The sequence below is a fragment of the Drosophila albomicans genome, chromosome 3 (genome assembly GCF_009650485.2).
Source record: "Drosophila albomicans strain 15112-1751.03 chromosome 3, ASM965048v2, whole genome shotgun sequence".
Classification (NCBI taxonomy): domain Eukaryota; kingdom Metazoa; phylum Arthropoda; class Insecta; order Diptera; family Drosophilidae; genus Drosophila; species Drosophila albomicans.
The window spans coordinates 27,795,900-27,819,342 of NC_047629.2; the positions used below are offsets into that span (position 1 = coordinate 27,795,900).

A 23,443-nucleotide genomic window follows, 5' to 3' on the forward strand; every position below is an offset into this window, starting at 1 on the left:
CAAATATCAAATTGTTTGTATTAATTAATTTTTGAATTATTAATTTTTATGTTTGACATAAGCTGTTAGCAAAAAAAAGTCTAAAATGGAAAATATAAAATTATATTTAAATGAATTTAATGCTCAACGCCAAATGAAATAACGATAATCTGATTAGCGCAGTTTGCACAGCATATTTCACAGCGTTTGAATTCACATTTGTGATTGCAGCTGGCAAAAGCATTTCCCATGGCACTCGACTACACTTTATGCTGTTATATTCTATCCCCCAAATGCGGTTAAACTTTTGATGCGGCTTTTCGCTTTGACACAATCAACGAACCCCAACCGTAGCGATTCCCCCAAAAGCAGCAACAGCAACCACAAAGCAGCAGCAGCGGCAGCAGCGGCGGCAGCGACGGCGGCATCGGCGTCCACTCAAAGCTAATGACCGACAAAGCGTTTTGTATTATTTTCAATTTCATTTTCACTATGTGACGCTCTGCCTGCTGCTTGTGCTGCTGCTGCTGTGTGCGACTCCACTTTGGAGCAACCTCCGAGCGTTTGCCATGCATTAAATATTATTAAGATAAGGCTGAAGCGCTGCGAGCTCGCCGCGCTTATCAATCAGACGTCAGAGTCAACGACGAAGCAAACTATACAATTTGCAGACAACAACTGTGAAAAGGGAAAAGGAAAGCCTGTTGTTGGCCATCACTACTGAAGTGACATGATTTTTCCATCATATTTATTGAAAAGTAACTAAACTTAACTGATCGAGTCGACACATTTTGAAGAAAGAGAAACCAAGGAATGTCTTCGATTCGTTTCCAGGGAATTCACTTTAATGTTTATACTACAAATTTACATATAAGCTATAACACTATATTATGAGATTGTCCCATGTGTGCGTGTGTGTGTGTGTGTTTGCTCATTGAACTCTGTCGGCACATTTCCAAGAAGCCAATTGCTAAATCAACAAACACAAACAAACTCTGACGAGCAAAACAAAAACCTCAAAAGTCATTACATATATCTTCTGATTGAGGCCCTTGCTCTCTGCATCTGTCTGCCGTCTACCGTCTGCAGTCTTGAAGTCTTTCTTCTCTTTTTGCTCCACGGTGCTCGAAAAATTCAGAAGCTACAAGCTAACAGCTTTTTATCTTTTGGCACAGGCGGCATTGTTTTTGGCGGTCCAGGCCAACAGACGCAGCAAGAAAACACACAGCACACAGCACACAGCAAAGCAAAACAACACAACAAGAAAACCAGTTCAAGCTGGTGTCCAACAGTCGCTCGAGGCTCGAGGCTCGGGCCATGCCTTATAAGGTCGCTGGCATGCCAGGCGTCTGCGGCTGCGACTGCGGCTCAGACTGCGGCAACTTCCTGGCTAATATTACGAAAATTGCTTAAAGAGAGCTGCGCTCTGTAGGTAGGATCAGCCGAAAAGTGCAGCGACTGAAGTCTGAGCCTGAGCCCTGTCATGAGTGCCTGCCACACTGCCAGCCAAGCAAAAGCCAAAACCAAGCCGAAGCTGAAACCGAAGCCAAGCAAGGCAACCAGGCAGCCAGTCAGCTAGTCAGCCTGCCATTGGAGTCGCCTGTTGCCTTCTACCGTAATTCACAACAACAATAATAATGACAACAGAGCCAAGGCAAAGTTGCGAAACTTGCGACAAGCACAGTGGTACACTGGCAGCTCAACATTGTGTCAATTTGCTTTATGAAATTAATGATTAAGTAGTCATCAACTTTAAGCAATTTATTTTACCACATCTAACACAAAATATTATTAAACTCATTATATATAAAATCAAATTTTATTTTTATTAATTTTGTAGTAATAGTAATTTAACATATACTATCTCAAGGAATACCTCTTTGAATATTTAAACTTAGAATTTCATTTATTTTTACCTTCGTGAACTATTTGCCAAATTACTCCAAACAATTTTTGGAAAAGTTCTTATATGTCAAAGGTACAAACAATCTTTACCTATACACTGCGTATGTATAAATTTCTAGTAATTTTGTATATCTTGCATTTAATTTTTTTGGTACTAAAGTGTATTATTTAGCATTCTAAGATCTGACTGCCAAATTGATTTAGTCAATTTATGGAATTAATATAAAAATCAATAATATATCACAACTCAAAAATGAGTTTAAAAAAAAAAGTATCAAAGAATTTAGTTTTCAATCATTTCTTGAATTTTAATTTAAATTTTCTTGAAAATATTTAAAAAATTTAATTTTAAATTTAAATTAAAAAATGCAATTAAATAATGTCATTTAAGTATTTTTTCTTTAGCTATATTTATCTTTTATTCTTATTCGCTTTGTAATCTTGTAATCTTCTTATATCATTTTCGCTGTCAATAACTGCAATGTTGCGCCACTGTGCACGGTCGCAGTCAAAGGCGAAGTCAAAGCAAAAAGCGCATCTTTTGAACAGAGCGCAAAGCGCAGCTTGTACCGTCCCATCGCTCCTTCCCTGTCCATTTACAAGCAGGCACAACAGGCACTCAACGCGCGGTGTGTGTATCTCAAAGATACAAAAAAAAAAAAAATAAAAGACAAAAAACAGCAACAACAACAACAACAACATCACAACGTACGCTCGCTTTGTCTGTCTCCGTCCATCGGCTGTTTGTATGTCGGTCGTTTGGTCGGTCGGTCTGCTTTGTCTGTCTGTCGATCGTCGGGCTGTAAACCGCTTTTGTGTATGGCCGACGAGATGTTTGGCATAGTTGGAAGCGCGGAACTGGTTGGAGCACAAGCTGAAGCTGAAGCTCGAGCTCGAGCTCGAGATGGAGCTGCAAGCTGCAAGCTGAAGATGGAGATGGAGAATGGAGATGGAGGAGTCCGCTGGCTTGCAACGCGCCGACGCCGCGCCGTTTGCCGCTCTCAGTTATTATTATTATTTTTTTTTTTTGCTTGTGGCGGCGACTCAACAACGACGACGACGCCGCTGTTGTTGTTGTTGTTTATCAACGTGAGGGTTTTAAAAGGTTTTTGTGGCATAGCAGCTGCCTCTTGTATTCTCGTATTCGTTTGTAGCTCTGCAGCTCTACCTGCAACAGGTAAGAAATTTTCGCTCGCTCGTTCAGCATTTCAATGTGTTTCGCTTCTCTGCTCTGCTCTGCTCTTCGCTTCTCTTCGGTGTTTTTGTTTTTCTTGTTTTCTTCTCGGTTCATTTTATTTTTTTGGTGCCTTTGCCTCGGTGTTTTTGTTGTTGTTGTTGCTGCTGAGCTGCTGCTGCTTTCTTTGAAGTTGCATACTTCGGCGTGCCTTTGGATTTCCTTTGAATTCTCGGCCAGCCTGCATCTGCAAGCAATTAGTGTATGGGGGCTTGTGGTATGCCAGGGTTACCATCCTGTCTCTCTCTCGCTCTCTCTTCCGCTCTCTTTCAAGATCCTTGGACGGGGTTCAAAGTGTTGCCCTGGCATTTAATTGGTGCAGCAATTGTAACCCTTCTGCTTCTCCTTCTCCTACTCCTCGCCCTTGAGCAAAACGTTTCCACTGAACTGCCTCGAAAAAAACAAAAAAACACAAAAGCAGAAAAAAAGAAGAAGCACATTGATTGATTGATGTGCCAGGGACGACGCGACGTTTTTTTATTTTTTTTGTGCAGAAAGGTTGCACTAAGATTGGCGGCCACTTGGGAACTCGTATATAACTCGATATACGCAATATTATTACGTTTCTTCTGTTTTTATTTTAGCCTATTGATCACGTTTGTCTTTGGGGGATTCACATTCGATCTTCCGCTCGATACTCAACTCAACTCGAATCGATTCGATTCGTCTCGTAGTTCTTCTCCCTTGGCCCTTGCCTCTCTGTCTCTCTATATCTCTCTCTCACTCTCTCAGACACATTCTCCGGAGCACACTTGGTCGGTGCTCTTTGGTTTTTCCATTTTCTATTTATTTTTCGTGCGTCGTTTTCTTTTGATGTTTTTGTGAGTTGTTGCTGCTGCAGCTCTGTTGCTCTTCTGTCGCTTCTTTCCCTGTTCCTTGTTGTTGTTGTTGCTGTTGCTTTGGATTTTCTACGTTCTATTTTTGTGTGTCTTTTTTTTTTCTTCTTCGAGCAAGCGACCACAAGCGATCGCCGCCTCGTTCTGTGTATCTTGCAGATAAAGAACGCGCTCTGTCGATTGCCTACATTTTCCATTCGCTTTTGTTGTTGTTGTTGTTGCTCATTCTGTTGCTTTTGTTGTTGTTGTTGTGTGTAATTATTGGAAAAGGATGTGGGAGAAGCCCTTGACTGAATGAATCTTGGAATGTGTGTCTGAGATAGACACACATCATTTGAAAGTATCTTCAAGATACTTTTGTAGATTTTTAGCGCATTTTCAGTTATTTCAAAGGGTGGTTTATTTGTTAATTGCATTTTCATTGAATATAAGATATTATTATGTTACAAGAAACTAATTCATATCCCTCTTTTGAGTTATCTCACCCTTAATTTCAATTTTCTTATTACTATTTATATTTTTAAGGCTTCCTTCTACATTTTGAACTGAATATTAAGTATGGTTTGTTTCTTTTTCTGTTATTTTATGTTAAACCCACGAAAATAATTAAGAATTCATTTAGCAAAACTTGTAACATCCGTTTTTCTGTCTTTGCCTCCCTTAATTGAATTTACTTATCGCTAGAATGTTGCATAGAAGAATTGAAATTAAGAATTGTGTTTACCTGAGAATTGTTTGTAGCCGCCAAGTATCTTGTGCTTCCACCATTTGACAATGTTGCCCGCCATCGCAAAAGTTCTTTGCTGTTTGTGTGTTTTGTACGCAATTTACGAGTTTGTAGCGACTTTAACTGTAATGCTTGCTGCTTTTGGCCAAAATGTTTTACGGCCTTTTGTGCTGTGCTGCTGTTGTTGGGTGGGGTTTTGGTTCAGTTTGGCTTGGTTATCCTTTTGTGCTGTTTTCCAGTTGATGTTGCCACTGCTACTGAGACTAATACACTTGCTCTCAGGTGCCACACAGAGCAACGTTGCGACCTTAATTTGTATCTGGCATTATTTTTGGGGCAACTTGAGGGTGGCGTTAAGGTTGGATCGTAAAACTTTTTACAGCCGTGATATGCTGCATTTTAGTTGAATTTTGCGCATATTGTGTGCGTTCTCCTTCCCCAACTTCCTCTTTTACTTTTTCGTGTTTTTGCTTTTTTTGTTTTGTTTTTGTTTTTGCTTTTGCTTTTGTTTTTGTTTTGGTTGTGTGCGCTCTCGTTGGGATTGGGTGTATGTATCTTGCAGATACTTTTTGACGTAGCGCGCGTAATTTTAATTGTAAATTTTGTTGTTGCTGCTGCTATTTGCACGACGCGACGTAAATAACTTGCCGCCGAATGAACAACAACGACGACGACGACGGCGGAGACGACGACAATAACAACAACTACACAACTACAACAACTGTGACAACAACAACAACTAAACAAATAACAACTGCAAAATGCTAAAGCGCAAAACACGATTTGTATTTCCAAATGCGAACGGCGCGACTGAGACGCTGACTGCGACGGCGACTGCGACTGCGACAACGACCACGACGGCGTCTCTGTGATGTTGACAGCGAATATTTTTGGGGTGTACTTGTGTTGTTGTTGTTGCTTTTGCTGTTATTATTGCTGCTTGCTGTTTGCCATTGCTTTGGCTATGTTATTGTTGCGGGGGCGGTTTTAGATTTAACGGCACTTTCATTCGCTCCTCGCCGCTTTCCTGCTGCTGCATAGAATGCACACCGAACAAAATTTCACTTTACTTTTCTTTACATATGCTGCTTCATTACATACATTCATCGACTTCTATCACTTCACACACAATTCTTAGTCAGTTGTTGTGTTTATTTATGTATGATTCCGTTTGTTAAGGACGCACGTTTGCTTTCGCGTAACTTCCAGAATAACATAACACACGCACAAACGACGCGCTTCTCTCAAATGCACGACCAACTCGATGGGCGATTGGAAACAAACTGAAAATGCGAAACACGAAACGTTCACATCGACTCGCACCAAAACAAAAAGTGGTTAGTTCAAGAGAGCGTGAGTGTAAGCGAGAGAATGGTGAGTGGAGAGGAACGCTCTGTTACTCTCGTCGTATGAAACGAAATGGCAACGAAACCTGTCGATGTGTAAAGTTGATGTAAGTGCGATAACAGAACGAAATTACTGCTGTTAAGTTTAACAGTTAATGTTAGCAATATGGTACAAAGCAAGACGTTTGAAATTATTTATTGAAGAGTTTATCTTATGCTCTTTTGAGCTATACACTATAAATATATCTTAAATAGTTATTTTCATTTTCCCAATTTGTTGATGCGCCCCGCAATGTACACCGTCTTTTTGTCCTTGACCAAGAACACAAATGGATGGTTGACGGCAGCTATAAATTGTTTGCTAATGGATCCAAAATCCGCCACTGTAATAATAAAATGATCGATTAATAGTAAATAAACAATACTTAAGATTACTAACTATCTATTTTATCCTTCTGGGCACCTTCGTCCAACTCTATTTGAACTTTATGTAAGATCTCGTTAACTAAATATTTTGTTGGACCTGTCATTCCACTCAAATTGGCATTTTCAAAAAGATCTTTAATACCAAAGTTCTTTAATGCTTCTTTTAGTTTCAATGTAATGCCTATCTTAAACTTTGGCAAGAGGATTCGGAAATTTGACACCACATCCTTTGGAACAAGATCATTGAGTGTGAGGTCGTTTAAGTTCTGAATCATTTGATGCACGCCATCCATTGCCTTGGGCTGTAGTATGATCATTGACAGCTGTGGATGGGCATAGGGTATTTCTATGGAATATGCTTTTAGTTTCTCAATAAAATTATATTGACATTGGCCTAATCGCGACATGGTACTGATTTTGGTAGTGTAGAAATCTCCAGTTTTCTGTGGTATATAGAATGAAGCCAATTTTGTGTCAGACACCTGGAATGGTTCCTTCCATTTTCCATGAAAAGACATTGCACCGATCTGAATTATTTGCGTCTCGTTGGTAAGTTCGTTTATTGCTTTAGTCAGTTTGACAGAAGTTTTATCCATTATCCAATCACTTATTTTGAATTTTTTATTAATTGAACTCCCAAAATTAACCTCTGCCACACTGGTATTGAATAATTCCTCATACTTTTGACTATATCTTAAGTCCACTAGAGTATTTTTCGCAACATAGGTGCGACTTGCTTTCTCAAATGTTCCATAGCGTTCTCTTTTAAATTTTACAATATTATGGATAATTATATTTATAATATTATCCTTTGATAAATCCTTAGAGAGCTGCAGAGTTTCCTCAATTTCGTCAGACGTGTTTCCTTCTGCTCCCAAATAAAGTTGCATGAGGCTTTCCTTAACCAAGTAAGGTGAAAATATTACATTTTCCGTATCGCTTCCACTCAGCACACTTTTGATCAAGGATGTTGTTACTATATCTGCTGCAATCAGCTGAAATACACTTGATCCTATAAGCACTATCGCAAGAACCGCCAACTGTTTGCCGAACATTTTAAACGAATTGAAACACTGATCTCTATTACTGAATGTCTTTATAGAGAACAAATACTATATAGCGACTTTTGCATATATAAATTCATTCGTTTTAGATTATTCGATTTATTTCATGAAATTGCAATTATTCGTTTGTAATAATAAAAGACTCGCTTACTGCATTTCTATTATCATGATGTAATTTATACCGATAAATAATATTTGTATAATACCAAAGTTCACAAATATAATAACTTAGTTGTAGTTTTAGTGTGAAAACAGTCAAGAGGATGTTTAGAAAACAAATCTTAAAATTTAAATCATTTAAAGAATATATTTATTTAAAAAATAAATTATATAAATAACTAAAAACAAATATATTAAAAATGTGTTAATTTAAATTCATTTTTTTTCCGGTGCGCAACATTTTTTAGGAAAATGTCAAATTCAAGTTAAAAATTGGACAAAAAATTCGCAAAATAAATCTTTTTACTTCATCCATAACGGATAGATGATGGTTTTTTCATTGTCCCAGATAAAACCGAATTCTTTTGATCTTATGGACGTGTTGCAAAGCTTCTAATTAAGTACAGTTGAAAGAGTATGTAAGTTTACGCTATACACTACATAAAGATAATAACCCACTTTTGATACGCTGCAAAGGCGCATCGAAAATTTGATTGTTTTTAAATTTGAATGATCACTGGTTACTGGTTAGGGTCAGGTTGCAGGTTGCAGGTTGCAACGTCTTCTCATCTTTTCTTTTCTTATCTCCCCCCTAGTTGAAGCGTTTCTCAGTAGTAGTTGTGGTTGTTGTTTTTGTTGTTGTTGTTGAGGCCACCGCCTGCTGTGCTCGACATCGAGGCAATTACCCAACAGCAGCCGCCAAAAACATGCCTCAGTCCAAAAGAGTCCAAAGCCCGACGATAATAACAGAGTAAGCAGAATCCTGAATTACGCTGCAAATTCACAAAAACAAAAAAAAATACAACAAAAAAAACGTATAAAGAGAACAACAACAACAACTACTACTAAAATGATTCACTTGAAACGCTGACGGGGGCAAACAAGTGGAGGTGCTGGCGATGCCACAAATCGTCGGCAACAGCGTGCTTTGTTGCGTCCACTTGTGCCCCCAATCCTCCACAGCCTGAGGCAGCATTCGCTCCAACCACGACCACGACCAGGGCGAATGCGAAGGCGAAGTCGAAGGTACCGACACCGACACCGTAAACGTTCCGCATTGGGTATAATGGCGCTGTAATTGAAGAAGAACACGCGATCGCAGCGGGAACCGCTGGCAAAAGGAGTTGCTTAGCCGCCTCTCAAAACAGCCACAAGGCAATCGAGGCAGTGGAAGGGTTTCTTTCTGCTTCTTCTTCTTTCAGTTCTAGCTCGAGTTGGAGTTCGGGTTTGAGTTCGAGCAGCGTTTCCTGCAGCGTCTTTGTTCTGGCTTCTTCTGCTTCATAATCATCATTATCATCGGCGGTATTATTGCGATTATCATCATCATCATCATCAAGAGCAGCCGCAGCAGCTTCAGCATCATTGATCCATCGCTGGTCGTCTTAATTTCATGTCGTTCTTTTGTATAATTTTCGCCCCTACTTCAACTCCCCCTCTCATTCTCTTCTCCATTCTCCCTTGCCTCTTGGGATGCATTCAATTTTTGATTGTTCCCTGCGCTCATTTAACCTACTACAAGCCTTTGATTGATGTCGGTTCGATGTCAGGCCATCCTCCTCCTTCTGTCCATCTCTCGGTCCGTCTGTTATTGATTTATGTTTTTGTATGTTTCGTAAAATATCGCACAATTTTCGCAATGCGTTTGACAAAAGTTGATGAACAGTCTGTCGTCTGTCGAGTGTCGTCCGTCCTCTGTTTTCTGTTTTCTGTCCACTGATGGATCCATCTCGCATCCTCGCTGCAAATGTAATTACCCAAAATGGGCGGACCAGGCTGCAGTTGGATAGGTCATTTTGCTATAGGGTTTTAACACTCCTCATGACATACGATGACTGAGTGGCAGCAGCCATGGCAACTGTCACTCTAATTGACATGGGCAGTTGCTTCAGTTACACATTAAAACAGGCAGAAGGAGGATTACATGCCTCCTCTCTCCTATCTCTCTGTATGATTCGGTGATGATGGTCTGTCTGCTTGATGGAACTTCATTTGGCTAGATTGCATCGCATAATTAGTTTTCAAGAGATTAAATTAATTTTTCGATACGATAAATGTCCAATTGCTGCACATATGACGTTTATTTGATTTGGCCCAAGAACAGAAATGGTTTCATTGCCTTTGGCTTAATTTTGTACTAAAAGGCGGTAAGGTACTTTAAAAAAAATATTTTAATTTGTTTTAAGCTAAATAAGAAAATTAAATATACAGTAAATATTTATGTGACTCTGTGATACTAAAAATATACCAAAGGCTATATATGGAATATTCCATAGAGTGCAAAATATACCAGATTGTCAGCCAAGGCAACTAAAACCTCTATTTTTGCCCATACAAAAGTATTTCTTTAATAACTTCGGCAATTTTTATCTGATCTCAACCAAATTTTCTGGAATAATAAAGACTATAGTTATTATTGTATGTTTATATGTATAATATGCTTAGTGGTAGTTCTATATCAATATACCAAATATAGACCTTGGTATATTATCATTATTTTTGTGGTATATTAGTTTGGTATATTTAAATTTCTTACTTGTTTGAAACAAAATTAGGCTGTTGGGCACAGAATTAACTACATTCACCAAAATTGAAGAGTGTACTATAATAATTTATAATAGTAAATAGTATAATAGTTTACTATTCATGTATTCCTAAATTAGTATTGAAAGAAAACTACGGAATTACTATTAAACTAATTAGTCCGCTTTGAATCTATCAAATGTTCTATGTAGTTGTAATATTATTTTCAGCTTAACTTCAAATGGTGAATTAACAAAAATACCTAAGATACTCGTAAAGACACTCATTAGTTTCAGATTACTTTAAATATGTTGTAGTATTTTAAGGCCTCCACATTCTAAAGCTAAATTCCTTCTCCAACTGCATCAAATAACTTTTAATCGATATCTTAGAAACCAATTCAGTTGTGGGTCGATCCATTAGCTATTCTACCGCACTCTAAATGTTATCTGTTATCATTTGTTTTTAATACTTGTGGCTAATCTGCTGGCATCGTGTTTTTTTGGCATCGTTAATCTCGCCATAAAATTGTCCTAGCTAACAGAGTTTTTGAACTAACAATTTGGACACTCTGCGTGGCCTAATCGTTGAATGATAAACCCCTGGACATGATGTGAACGCGGCAAAATCTTGTAACTGAAAATCGTAAAATCACAAGAAAAGCGTCCAACAATTTCAGCCCGAGAAAAGCTCATAAAAAGTTTGAGCTTCATTCGAATGGCTTTATTTCGTTCACAATATTTTCTTGGATAGATTTTAACGATTTCGGCCTAATAAGCAACAATTGGTCGAGACTCTTGTGCGTTCTCTCTACGAACCAATCAATAGAGCAACAGCAACTTAAACATCAATTTCCTCTTCTACTTGTTATTCATTTTCATTTTTTTTTTATTTTGTATTTTGAATAGAAGTTGCATTATCGTATATGCATTGCGAGGGGCGCGTTTATCAAAATTAATTGGAAATTTTCGTTGATTTTTAACGACTTCTGCGTAAAAGTCATTTGGAAAATGAGGCAGACAGACATCAGACATCAGACATGAGACATCAAACGGGGCAAGTTGCACATGTTGGGGACTGGCTGGCAGCCTGAACAGAGATCTCCATGTTGTGGGATCTGTGAATGGTTCGGCTCGCCTGTCACTTTTATGGCCTTACAATATAATTTCCTGTCAAGAGGCAGCCGGACGACCCAAAGACAATTCATAATTGCTTTCAAAATTTGTTTATAAGCGCACTGGGCGCCCCCCTTTCCCTCCTTTCCTTGATCACTCCTACACACTATAGGCCGATATAGCCCCCTCGATTTGGTTGTCGACAACTTCATTTGAATTTTATGACAGACCAGGCATAAATATTTATGACCAGCACTTACAACAAAGTTAATTTATTTAATAGTTGCATGCGTACATCGCTCGCTGTCTTTTCGATTTTCATTTTAATTTTTTACGAGCATCGAAAAAACTTATGAAAATATTTTGATAGCACCCCCCAACTCTCCTCTCTCTCTCTAATCAGTTGTTGTTTTAATTTTAATGAGCACTGTACTGGCGCTGTGACGCAATGTTGCCCGAAAAGTATCTGCCGAAAGAATGTGTGTATCTAATTTATGTTGAACACATAATTTATTGAAAATTTATTGCGCAAAATATATATATATTTATTTATTTCATATTTTGTATTCTTTTTTGCTTGACTTGCTGCACCCTACTCATTTATATAAATAAAATTCACAAATTGTTGTTCTCTACTCACTCGAACAATCAAAATATACAACAACGAGATATTTTGATTTTAATTGAAATTTACGAGAATCACTTGGGCAAGAAATCAATGAAGCGCACATTATTATTCTAGATTTTTCAGCTCACAAATAAATAATGGGGGCAAAAAAAAAAATAATATTTCAAATTCGAAATTCACACATTTTGAAGCACACACAAAGTGAAAACTTAAGACGTGCAAAACACTTCAGTGGTTTCTGAGCACAAATAAATTCACAAAATTTCACAAATTTAATATTCGTACAAATAACCAAATAAATAACAAATAAGACACACTCACTTCAATTCCATTTCGCATTAAATAATAAACAAACAATCAGTGTTGAACTGAGACTGAATTATGCAGAAGGCAGATGTAAGTTGATGACTAGAAAATACCCTGTATATATATTTTGTTTAATGTTTGGTTATTTTATAAAAAAATATATAATAATTACAATATAAAATATGAATAATAATGTAAACTATAGACAGAATATTATTTTATTTTTAAATATAAAATTAAATCGAGTTAAAGAATCAGATAATGATGTCCAAATATAATATATAATTATATATTATGATGTCCAAATATATTTTATTTGACAAGAGAATTTTTGCCAGGCTGAATTTGCAAACATTTTCTTATTTGCTATTTCTCTTTGGGTTTGGACAATGTTTGTCAATCTAGGTTTTCATCGGCTTTGCAAAACGTGATATAGAATTTAATTTGAATTCTCTATTGCTGTCGTAGAAGCTGTTAATGGATACACGATATACGGAAAGCGAAATGTATATAAATGTATATTTAACCTCTTTGTGATGAGTGGAAATGAAACTATTGTTTGAACATTGAAATCTAGACGTTGTTTTTATTTGAGAATGCGGCTCAATGATTTTAGAATGCATAAATTTGTATGAACCACAAAACTATTTGGTAAATTCATATTACATTCAATTCTTAAGCGTTTAATATTATATTTAGTTCACAAAATGTAGTTAGTTGAATAAAATGCTTAGTCACTACTATAAAGTACTATAAAACAAAGAAGAAAACTACTGTCGAGTGTTTTGTACTGAGAAATATCCGCTACCCATTTTCAATAAACCATACCGAAAATATAACGCAAAAATACTAAAATATACCGAAGACTGCATTTAGTATATCAATATTACGCATGTCATATTCAAAATATACCATAGAGCACAAAATATACCAGATTGTCAACAAAAGTAAGAAGCAATTGCAGTCGAACTTTTTGCAATGCAATTTTATATTCATAAGTACTGTATGATAGTTATTATTATGTATATGTATATTCAATTGTATTTGCATTTGATATATTCTCATATAAACAATAAAAAGTGCACTAAGTGATTTGTATATTTAATTCTATTCAAAGCAATGATAATTGCTAAACAATTTTGCACCGCCAAACAATTGAATTCACACAGTTCTTTGCCAACATAAATAAAAATACGGTTTTATTCATCAAATTGGAATTTACTTTCCATTTCCATAGTATTGGTGGAAAATAATAATTCCACGTTCGACTAGCACACAAATAATTGAAGTATCCGAATCCATAAATTATGCATTTTAGTAATAGCCACAACACAACACAACACATTTTGTTCGTTAGATCGGGCACAACAACAAAATAATATAGTACTTGTGCTCGAACTCGGACATGCATAAATAAATAAAATGTTTGCTGTACACGAGTAAATTATAGAGAGAGGCGCCCGCCGTTAGAGGCCCGTTGAGGCCAAAGCGAAATAAATATCAAAATGAAAATAAAAATCATTATTTAAAGTGCGGACACAAAACACTGCAAGGCGTTGCCGCAGTCACAGCCAAACCCCCAAAACTCGACTCGACTTGGAGTCTGAGGCTGACTCTGAATCTGAGTTCGAACACAATCTCCAGGCAAGGCAACGGCAGCCTTCGTCTGCAGCTCACATCTCCCATTATCTGACTGTCATGGATAATGATCAACCGTTGGCCACCGCCTTTGCCTTTTAATTAAACGCTGAAGCCGCTGCTGCTCGCTGCTTGCTGCTGCTGGGGCATGCACCACGATTTCGAGTCTTCAATCGCAATGCATCCGCGTTCGCGACGTGTCGGCTGCCTCTTTGACGCTTTTCCCTTCGTTGTCATACACCCAAAATGAGTGAGAGAAGGGAAGGGAGGTAGAGTGGCAAAGATAAAGCGGTACCATTCAGGGACACACACAAAGAGCCAGCACACACACAGTCGTGTTTGCCGCCTCATTCAGTCATTGCTTCATTATCCATGCGCACATCACTCAACGGAGAGTCGAGAATCCCCCGTCAGTTGAGCGTGTTCTATACTATCCATGGTCATCCATAGTCATCCATCTATATCCCCACATCCATTCATTTCAAACATCTGTCCAACTGTCCATGCTCGACCGTCTCGAAAATCAATTTTCTGCTGCGTTTTCACTGGGCTCTCAGCTTTTTTTTTTGCTCTGTAGCACATCTTTCGTCATTTTATTATTTTCGAAAAAAACACCAAAGAAAACAAAAACCAAAAAAAATCAGAAAAAATAACGCAAATGATGAAAAAAATTTAATTTCGTTAACGTAAAAAATTGATTTGTTGTGCAATGCGATAGACAGTCGAAAAAAAAACAACTTTGAAGCTGCGAGACAAAAGAAACGTTTATTTGATCATATATGTATGCTTATACATAAGTATGAAATTATGTATATATGTATGTATATTCATATATACATACATATACGTTATTCTGCCCCTTTGGCGCTTAGTTGTAACCTCATCTTTCAGTTACACTTTTGAATACGGGCTAATGATACCGCTGCTCCGGAGGGGGGAAGTTGTAACTTCGGCTGTGCTTTCAAATGCTAATCACACTCTTCATTTATTATCTAAAGCTTTTCAATTCGGTTTTCATTTAATTCTATTTTTGGATATATATGCTTTACATTTCTTAAATATCGATTATATAATGTTTTAAATATTTAAAGTTTTCAACAAAATCAAAAAGTTTAAAAATTCTCAGAATATCAAAATAAATAATTGCAAAATAAAATTTAATGATATTTACATATCTATCTATTATACGTGATTGTTTTGTCTGAATTGAGGAACAATTTAAATAAAATCAAGGCCAAGTTTTTCTTTTCAATCAAACAGTTGGTGGTCGGATTCAGCACTTGAATTTTAATTTAATGATATAAAAAATGCCTTTTCGAACATCAAAAGAAAACTAAACTATGCTGAGTTTGTACTTTAGATACTCGAAGTATAGAATAAAAGATCTAATTTTTTTTCTTTCTTTTTTTCCATATATAGTTTCAAATTTAATATGAGCAACAATTAATGAAAGCATCCCATTATATAGTAAAAAAAATACTATATACTATGTATAGCATATAGTATAAAAATATATATTATTTTACCAGACTAACTTTTCGAAAAAACTTGCATCATAATTTGAACTGCGAAAATAGTTGTCAAAAATTATTATTATTTTTTTTTTTCGGTAATACCAAACTTACAATTAATGCACTCTTCTTTATAATTTGCAAAAATGATAAATTATATAATACCTATTGTGAAGGCATTAGTCGCTCTGGCTAATTTTATTGAAATAAGGAATTGGAGTCGTCATTTAAATAAAAATCATAATAATAATATAATACCTTCCGTATATGGTACATCTAATAGCATCTTAATTATGAAAAATCTTGAAAGATGCTTCCGCACTTTAATGAAGTTAAAAAAAAATAAAATAATTTATATATAGAAATCAAATTTAGAATCTTTAAACGAGCAATCTTAAATGAAGTATTTGTTTTTTCTAATCTCTCTTTACAGTGCTGACCCACATTTGCGTAGCTTCCCCTTATAGTTTTAAGTTTTTATTTTTTTCGGCTTTTGACTGGGCGTTAATGACTTTTGTGGCTCGTCGTCTTTTTTTTATTTTTTGTTCGATTCAACGCCGGCAAACCCAGACAGATTTTTTGTGAGTTGTGCATGCCGGAGACAACAAAAAGAAAAACGAAATAACAAAGCGCGTTTTTTGTCTTACACACATTTCGAGTTGAGAGTCAGAGGGAAAAAAAAGTGGAATGAAAAATAAAACGCGCTTTGGGGTTAGCCTGAAGATACTTTTTAATAAGTTTTAATAACGCTGCCTCAGTTTGACTAATTTCAATTGTCGAAAATTAATTGAAGTTGCCGATGCCGAGATATATCAAAGGGTAAGTCCGCGACTCTCCTCGACTTGAATTGAATTGAATTCCCAGCTTGTTGCTGTCTCAATTGCAATTATCTGACGGTGCGGTAAATCTTAAGTTTCGCACACCCACGACTGCCTTCGCCATATGCCATATATCATATGGCGCTCCCTCTTGCCACCTCCACCTCCGCCTCTGCATGTTAATAGCTGCATGCGTCACTTGCATCCTGGCGCATTGCAATCCACAAATCTGCAAAACCGCCTGCGCTTTTCCTTGTCTGTGTGGGCGTTTCCTTTGGTGTCTCTGTCTCAAGCTCCTCTCTCTGTCTCTCTGTCTGTCTGTCTCTCTTGTCTCCTCCGTCTTGCGGCTTTCTGATTTATAACATTGTTTACACGGCACGCCAAAAATGTGATTTACTAGCCGCTGCAACTGGCCACACATGGGCCCATTTGATTGCCATAACTCAGGACTCACGCATGCTCAGTTTCCCAGAACCCCCCGCGCCCTGCACCCCTAGATCCCCAATTTCTTAGGCACCACAATGATGATGATGAATTACGTAGATTAGTTGAACAGTCCGAGGTATTTAACTAACTGTATAATAACTGCAAAGACATGTGCATTAACAAATATATCAACATGATTTACCTGAACAGCAATTTGAAACGAAAGCAGATGTTGCAAATGAAAGCAAATGATTTAAAATACATTTAAATTTAATATATTATATTGTGTTGCATACAATTCATTACAGAATAGATTTATAGTTTATTTTCATTTCATTTAATTTAATTTAATTATATATTTGGTATATTAATTTGATAACAAATGACTCTAAAGCAATAAAATTAATGAATTCAAGAAAAATTCATAATGTTAGAATAAGAATATTATGAATACGTCTGAAATTTTAAATAGGTCAATTCTTTATACTTCTTAATAAGGTTGAGATATTTTACCAGATCCATAAAAGTTGAAAACTCAGAAAATTCAAGGATCAAGAGTTATAAAAATTCTTCACAAAAAAAAATATTTTTAAAAAGTCAAAATGGAAAGAATATAAAACAAATTGCAAAATAAAAATTAATGATATTTACATATGTACTGTACTCATATATAATTTTTATAAAATTAAGAAATCCGCAAAATTTGAATACCTGAATTAAAGTTGAAGAATTCTCTTAATTTTGTAATAAAAAATAATGAAACTTGTAACAAAGCAAAATAAATTAGAAACTTGCAAAATAAAGCTATTTAAAAATCTGCAGCAATTTGGAAAAAGACAATATTTGAAAAATCAAGAAGATTTTAAAATGAAAAGCTTTAAAATCATAAAAAAAAAAAAACGTTAAAGACAAAATATATATTTTAGGTTATTATCCAATCTTAAAAGTTAGAACTTAACTCTTATTTTTCATACTTCATTCAATCTTTTAAAATATAAATTATTTTATAAATATAATTGTTTAAATCCTTAAACCGGATAAAACTATATTACATTTTGTAATATGATTTTTATTACAAATTGTATCGAGTTTAAAATAAATATATTATAATATTAGAGTGATATTTTAAATAGTAGTTAACATTCGGCCATATATTAGATAAAAAACTTTATTTTAAGGATCACAAATTATAGCTGATACCTCTGGCTCACTCAAGTTTTTAGCTCGTCATATTAGAAACAGTTTTAATTAAAATTTTCAGAAACTACAGCTTTTTGAGATTGAAGCATTCAATGGTAGCTACATACTGAGAATCTGAGAGAATGTGATTAGAAATCTGAATATTAAAGCATTCACCACTGACCGAGATGCTGTGGACTCGAACACAATTTGGCACTCAAAGCTTGGACATGCATTAGGCCCAATTGAGTGCCCGAAAAGAAAAGCTGCCACATTTTGGCATGTTTCACATTTTACGTACGAGTTTTGAGCTGCATTTGGTTTGCTAACGAACTGAGGACATCATTGCTCCGATTGTTGAAGTCGTAGTTGTTGTATGAGCAACTTGAATATGCTGTGGGAGCAGGAAATGTACCGAGTGTATCCGCAAGGAGCAGTCGGCAAGCGTTTCCTGTGTGCCATCCTCTGGTCTGCATCCGCACCCCTTTTGCTCACTTTCCCCCCTTCACTGCACTGTCCAATGTGAGTGTCTGCTAGATGCAGATAACAGGCATATATGCACACACACACATACACATACATGCACTCGCTTGACGTCAAGATTTGCTTTGATGTCTTTTTCATGTACCGACCAAGTCAACCGAACCCAGGCGAGGTGTGGAGCATCGAGGGGCTGTTGTTGCTGCTGTGGGCTCCGCTTTTGGGTGCGGCTGCTGTTGCTGTTGCTTTGTCCATCTCCGTGTGGGTTGACAACAATTAAAAAGTGACGGGCCGCATTGATGATGATGATGATGACGATGATGATGACGTTCCCTCCCCTTTGCCCGTTTGGACGGGGTGTGGCTTGCTGCCAACTTAAGTAGGCAGCAAATACATGTACAAGTTGTATCCAGCAAATCTCTGATTTCCTCTCTCTGCTACCCCTTCCACTTTTCTCTCTCGCGCTGTCTCTAAGCATTTCAATTGCCTTTGTTTATGAACAAATCTCCCGCCCACCCACGAGGCATTTTGCTGAGAAAGAAAAGAGAAAAAAAACCAAAAACGCTTTGAAGTTGAAACCGTCATCTCTTATACACTTCTCTTTCTCACTCGCTCACTTTCTCTGTAGCTGTCTCGCTTTCGCTTTGCCTGTTTTATTTTTGGAGCAATTTTATTAGCAAAGGGTTGGCCGAACGCTTTGAAGTTCAAGTATTGCGGCAAAGCATTGATATTTATATGTGTATGTATGTATGTATTGTACGTACAACGAAATGAATTCAACTCACAGATGTACGAATGTATGTACGTATGTATATAATGTACATAATTATGTCGTCTGTTTGGCACATCAAACATGAATCGCCAAAGCGTCACAAATTGAAATATCACATCAATTTGCCATGCGGCCGTCGCGCTTTGTAATAAAAGTAAATAATAATTTAATAAAAGCCGCAAAAAGCATTAAACGCTGACGGCAAAGAACAAAGGGAACAGCAATGGCAAAGGCAACGGCAACGGCAACAGCTAAAGCCAAAAGGCCGACGATGCCGACAACAGCTGGCGATTGGCGGATGACGATGGAGATGGCGATGGCGATGGCGATGAAGATGGAGATTCAGATATAAGCACGAATGCTTTGGGTATCTCTTGTGTGTGCTGCAGTGCTCACGAGCGCCCTCTATGTGTCAGTGTCAGTCAAAGCGGTTTGCGCATGCGCCTTTTGCAGCTGTTCTTCTCTCTTTCTATCTCTCTCTGGCTGACCGCTTCAAATTGATTTGAACGAGCGCTAAAACTTCGGACAGCTGATAAGAGCAAGCCGACAAGGCAAACTTTTCGCACGGGTGGCACAAACATTCACAGTTGCCGCAAGCACCACACACATACAAAACAGGAGAGACAGACGGACGGACAGACGGACGGACAGAGAGGCAGATAGACAGACTGACTGGCTGACCAGTCAACTGTTCCTCCGATTCGACTGTGTGATGGCGGCGGCGCACATCAAAAGCTGCTGCTGCAGTCCCCAGCCAACGAATCGAGGCAGCAACCAAGCAACCAGGCAACCATCCAACTGGCCACTGACGCCTGCGGGCCAAGAGAGCTCAATGCACATGAAACTGTTTTGCCGACCACAGTGGGCGAGGGTGAACACAGATCGTAGCAGCTTGGCTAATCAAGCATGATCATCATTATGATCATCATCATGAGCATCATGAGCATCATCATGCGGCATTTACAGTTAGCTGGTCACACGTGGCAAATGCATAATGACAGAGTGACAGCAAAATTGCAAAACAAAAAAAAAACTCATTGCATTATTTATCGATTACAATCGATTTATGTTTTTTCTTTTATGGCCGTGATTTCATTTGCTGCACTGCGAAGCCATCAAAGTTTATTATTGCGCATCGTAATTGCAATTGATAATTTATAATGTGCTTACTTAGCCTAATTAGCGATCACTAGCGTTAACTTAATAATCTCAAATGATTATACATAAAATGCATTAACCTAGTTATGGATCAACTTGAATTGTGCGTATACGTAATATTTTTTGAATTGGTTAATTGATTAAAATGAGTATTACTAATAAACTTTTATTATTTTTTTTAAATAAATTAAGTCAATAAATAAAAACAATAATTAAATAATAATAATACAAAAATCTTTGCAAATAAATGAATCTTTGCGATATAATAGAAAATAAATGCCGAAGTTTAATAAAATGATTATAAAAAAAGTATGAGTATCTTATACCAGTAAAATAAACATCTGTCTTTAAGACCATTAAAGACCATTCCTTCCCTGTTATACATATTGTATGACCAACTCTTTCCATAGAAAAATGTCAGTAAATATTATTCACTAGTTTATTTTATTATGTATTTACAAAAATAAAATATTATTTTACTTACTAATTCAACAAAGTAATAGAAAATAAAAAAAGTGGTTTATTCCTTTATAACATTAAGTAATTAAATAGTCAATTTTTAAAAAGTTTTTGTCAAAACTAGCATACAAATTGTAATACAAAACCTCTTTCAAATGAAAGCATTAAGTAGAAAAATTAATCATTGGAATACATTAATGAAACAATAAAATTGTGATAAAATAATCAACTTACAAAAAGTTTATATAAAAACTGATATAATAATGAGAATACAAATCTCCTTTCAGATAGAGAGATGGATGTCATTTTAAAAGAAATGCCATAAATATTTTTCCACACATCGTTTCTATGGCAGCAATTTCATATGCCATAGAATACACATCCTGACAAATTGCGATTATTCCGTTTGCATGCAAAAACCAAATTCCAGTTGTTGTATAAATTGACCCATTTGCTTCATACCATTTTGTTTGTTTTAAGCTGACTGAAAATTGAAATATCAGCAATCGCAGAGCATGGACTTCGTCCTATACCATAAAAAGGAACTTTTGCTGACTCTGTTCTGTTGTGTTCGGTTGTGTTGTGTAAGGCAGTACTTTGATTTCTCACGGCTTTAGTATCCATTCCTACACTCCACACACACTGTGTGTGTGTATATGTGTGTGTGTTTTTGTGTTTGTGTTGCGGCTGCAACAGCTGCCACTTTGTATCTGGTTTTCATTTAAGTTGCGGGCTTTTATGCAAATTGTGTTGTTGTTTTTGCGTGTCACCGAAATCAGTAAAAATTCTGTGGGAAGCTAAAGTCCGTTCCTCCTCTCCCCTTCCGGCGTCTCCACGCAATCGATAATGCAAATGGCGCAACAGCAGGCAAAAGCTTCAGCTACAGCTGCAGATAGCACTAAAAGATACAGATACAACAAATTGTATCTTCTTGTCAGATATTCGCTACATGAAATTTAATTTGTGAATTATGAATTTTAAATCCCCCTCCCACTTCGCCACTCCCAAACTTTGCTTCACTTAAAATGAAACGGACACAGAGAGAAAGAGCGAGAGAGAGACAGACTGCACATGTTGTCCTAAGTCTTGTGTCCTGTGTCCTGCATCCTGTTTTGCTGCTTTGGCAAACTTTGTCCTTTTGTTGCCAGTTGCGTAACTCAAAAGTAATTAAATTGCAAAATGCACACACAGCCGAGCCCTGAGCCAAAGGCAAAGATAGGGGCGTGGCAAAGCTGCAGATACAATTGCTATGTGTGTTGGTGTGTGTGTGGCAAAAGTCAAGTGTTGCAAGTAAGGGGGAGCATGGCAACATGTTGACAGCTGCCCCCGCTCTGTTGTCCATGTCTAGGCAAAAGTTATAGTTATGATGATTGTTGATTTACAGTTTAAAGTTCTCCTCCCGTCTGTTGCGCTCTCTTTCTCTAAGTCTCTCAGTCTCTGTCTCTATTTCTCTGTGTTGTTCTGTGTTTTTGTGCTTTGCTCCCTTTGTGGCCTCGTGTAGCATGCAATTAATTTTGTAGCCAGCACTTCAAAGGCGCCACAAGCCGCTGCCTGAGCAACAGAGAAAGAGAGACAGAGAGAGAGAGAAGGGCTGTCAATGGGCCTTTGATGCAGTTGCTCGTTGCACCCTTCTTTCGGTTGCATGTTGTTGTCATCATCATTGCAGGCTGCCGACAGTCGCGCTAATGGTCGCTGCCAGCCAAGAGGGGAGAGACAGTGAAACCGTTGCGATCTCTGTTCCCAGCGGTAACCCGAGAGCTTTGGTATGTCAAAGTGTCTTCTCTGTCGGCTCCTCTGGAGAAGATGATGTTGCCGCTGCCGCTATTGCTGCTGCTGCTGTTGCGGCTGCTGCTGGAGTCGCTGCGCTTGACTGCATTGTGATGTCAATGTCAAGGCTTGACTTGTTGCCTTTGTGGTTGTGACAATCACGACGTTGTCTCTGCTCTTGTTGGCCTACTCATTTTGGCCAAGCTTGCCAATATATCTTTTTTTATACCCGCTATCCATAGGGTAGAAGGGTATTTAAACTTTGTGCCTCAAGGAAATGTATTCAACAGGCAGAGGGAGGCATCTCCGACCCCATAAAGTATAGATACTTTTGATCGGCGTTAACATCCAAGTCGTTATAGCCATGTCCGTCTGTCTCCGAAAAGGAGTTAAAATACATACAACTAACTACAGTATTTATGATAACTGAAAGTTTGATTCTGATCAGAAAAAAATTGTAGAAGTTATTAAAGAAATTCCTTTGTATGGGCAGAAACGTTAACTTTCTAGTGGTCTTAGTTGCTTTAAACTGGTATATTCTGGCCTTTATGGTATATTTTGATTGTAGTACTATATTAAAATACCAAACATAGCCATTTGTTTTTTAACTGTATATTTTTGTATTTTAACTGTATATTACCTTGGTATATTTTAGGAATAATCCCACAGTGTATTGCTATTATTCAAAATGGATAACGGACATCTCACAGTCGATCAGTTTTCTTACTTGTTTGTTTTTTCTTTTGCTCATCATGTGGTAATTGATAACCTTGGCAATCGAGTGATGTACTTTGCGGCAGGATTAGATACACTGAGAGCATTCTGATTGCGGTTTACAGTTTGCCATATCAAGTAGCCGCCTGTTTAACCAAAAATATGCGCATAAAATGGCTTCGAAATGCCGCAAAGGAAAAGTGTTGCTCGACTGTGGAAAAGTCAAACGAAAAGCATCCTCCACACACATATGCTTGCTGCATAATTACACTTTTA

General features: G+C 37.1%; 2 protein-coding genes across 3 annotated transcripts in view; both read right to left on the bottom strand.

The window, feature by feature from the left end:
• LOC117568195 (protein naked cuticle) overlaps positions 1 to 5,968 on the bottom strand; it is a 47,486-nt gene extending 41,518 nt beyond the window's left edge. For both annotated transcript variants that reach the window (XM_034248656.2, XM_034248657.2), the window contains exon 1: positions 4,679 to 5,968. In XM_034248656.2, the coding sequence (XP_034104547.1) occupies positions 4,679 to 4,742 (64 nt within the window). In that variant the 5' untranslated portion in view covers positions 4,743 to 5,968. The remainder of the gene's footprint in view (positions 1 to 4,678) is intronic.
• A 239-nt stretch (positions 5,969 to 6,207) lies between these two features.
• Positions 6,208 to 7,526, bottom strand: LOC117568766 (serine protease inhibitor 42Dd). Its single transcript, XM_034249604.2, has 2 exons — positions 6,467 to 7,526; positions 6,208 to 6,410 (listed from the first exon to the last, which is right to left on the bottom strand). The coding sequence occupies exons 1-2, from the start codon at positions 7,506 to 7,508 to the stop codon at positions 6,289 to 6,291; spliced, it is 1,164 nt and encodes a 387-aa protein (XP_034105495.1). The 5' UTR covers positions 7,509 to 7,526; the 3' UTR covers positions 6,208 to 6,288.
• Between the last annotated feature and the right edge of the window lie 15,917 nt (positions 7,527 to 23,443).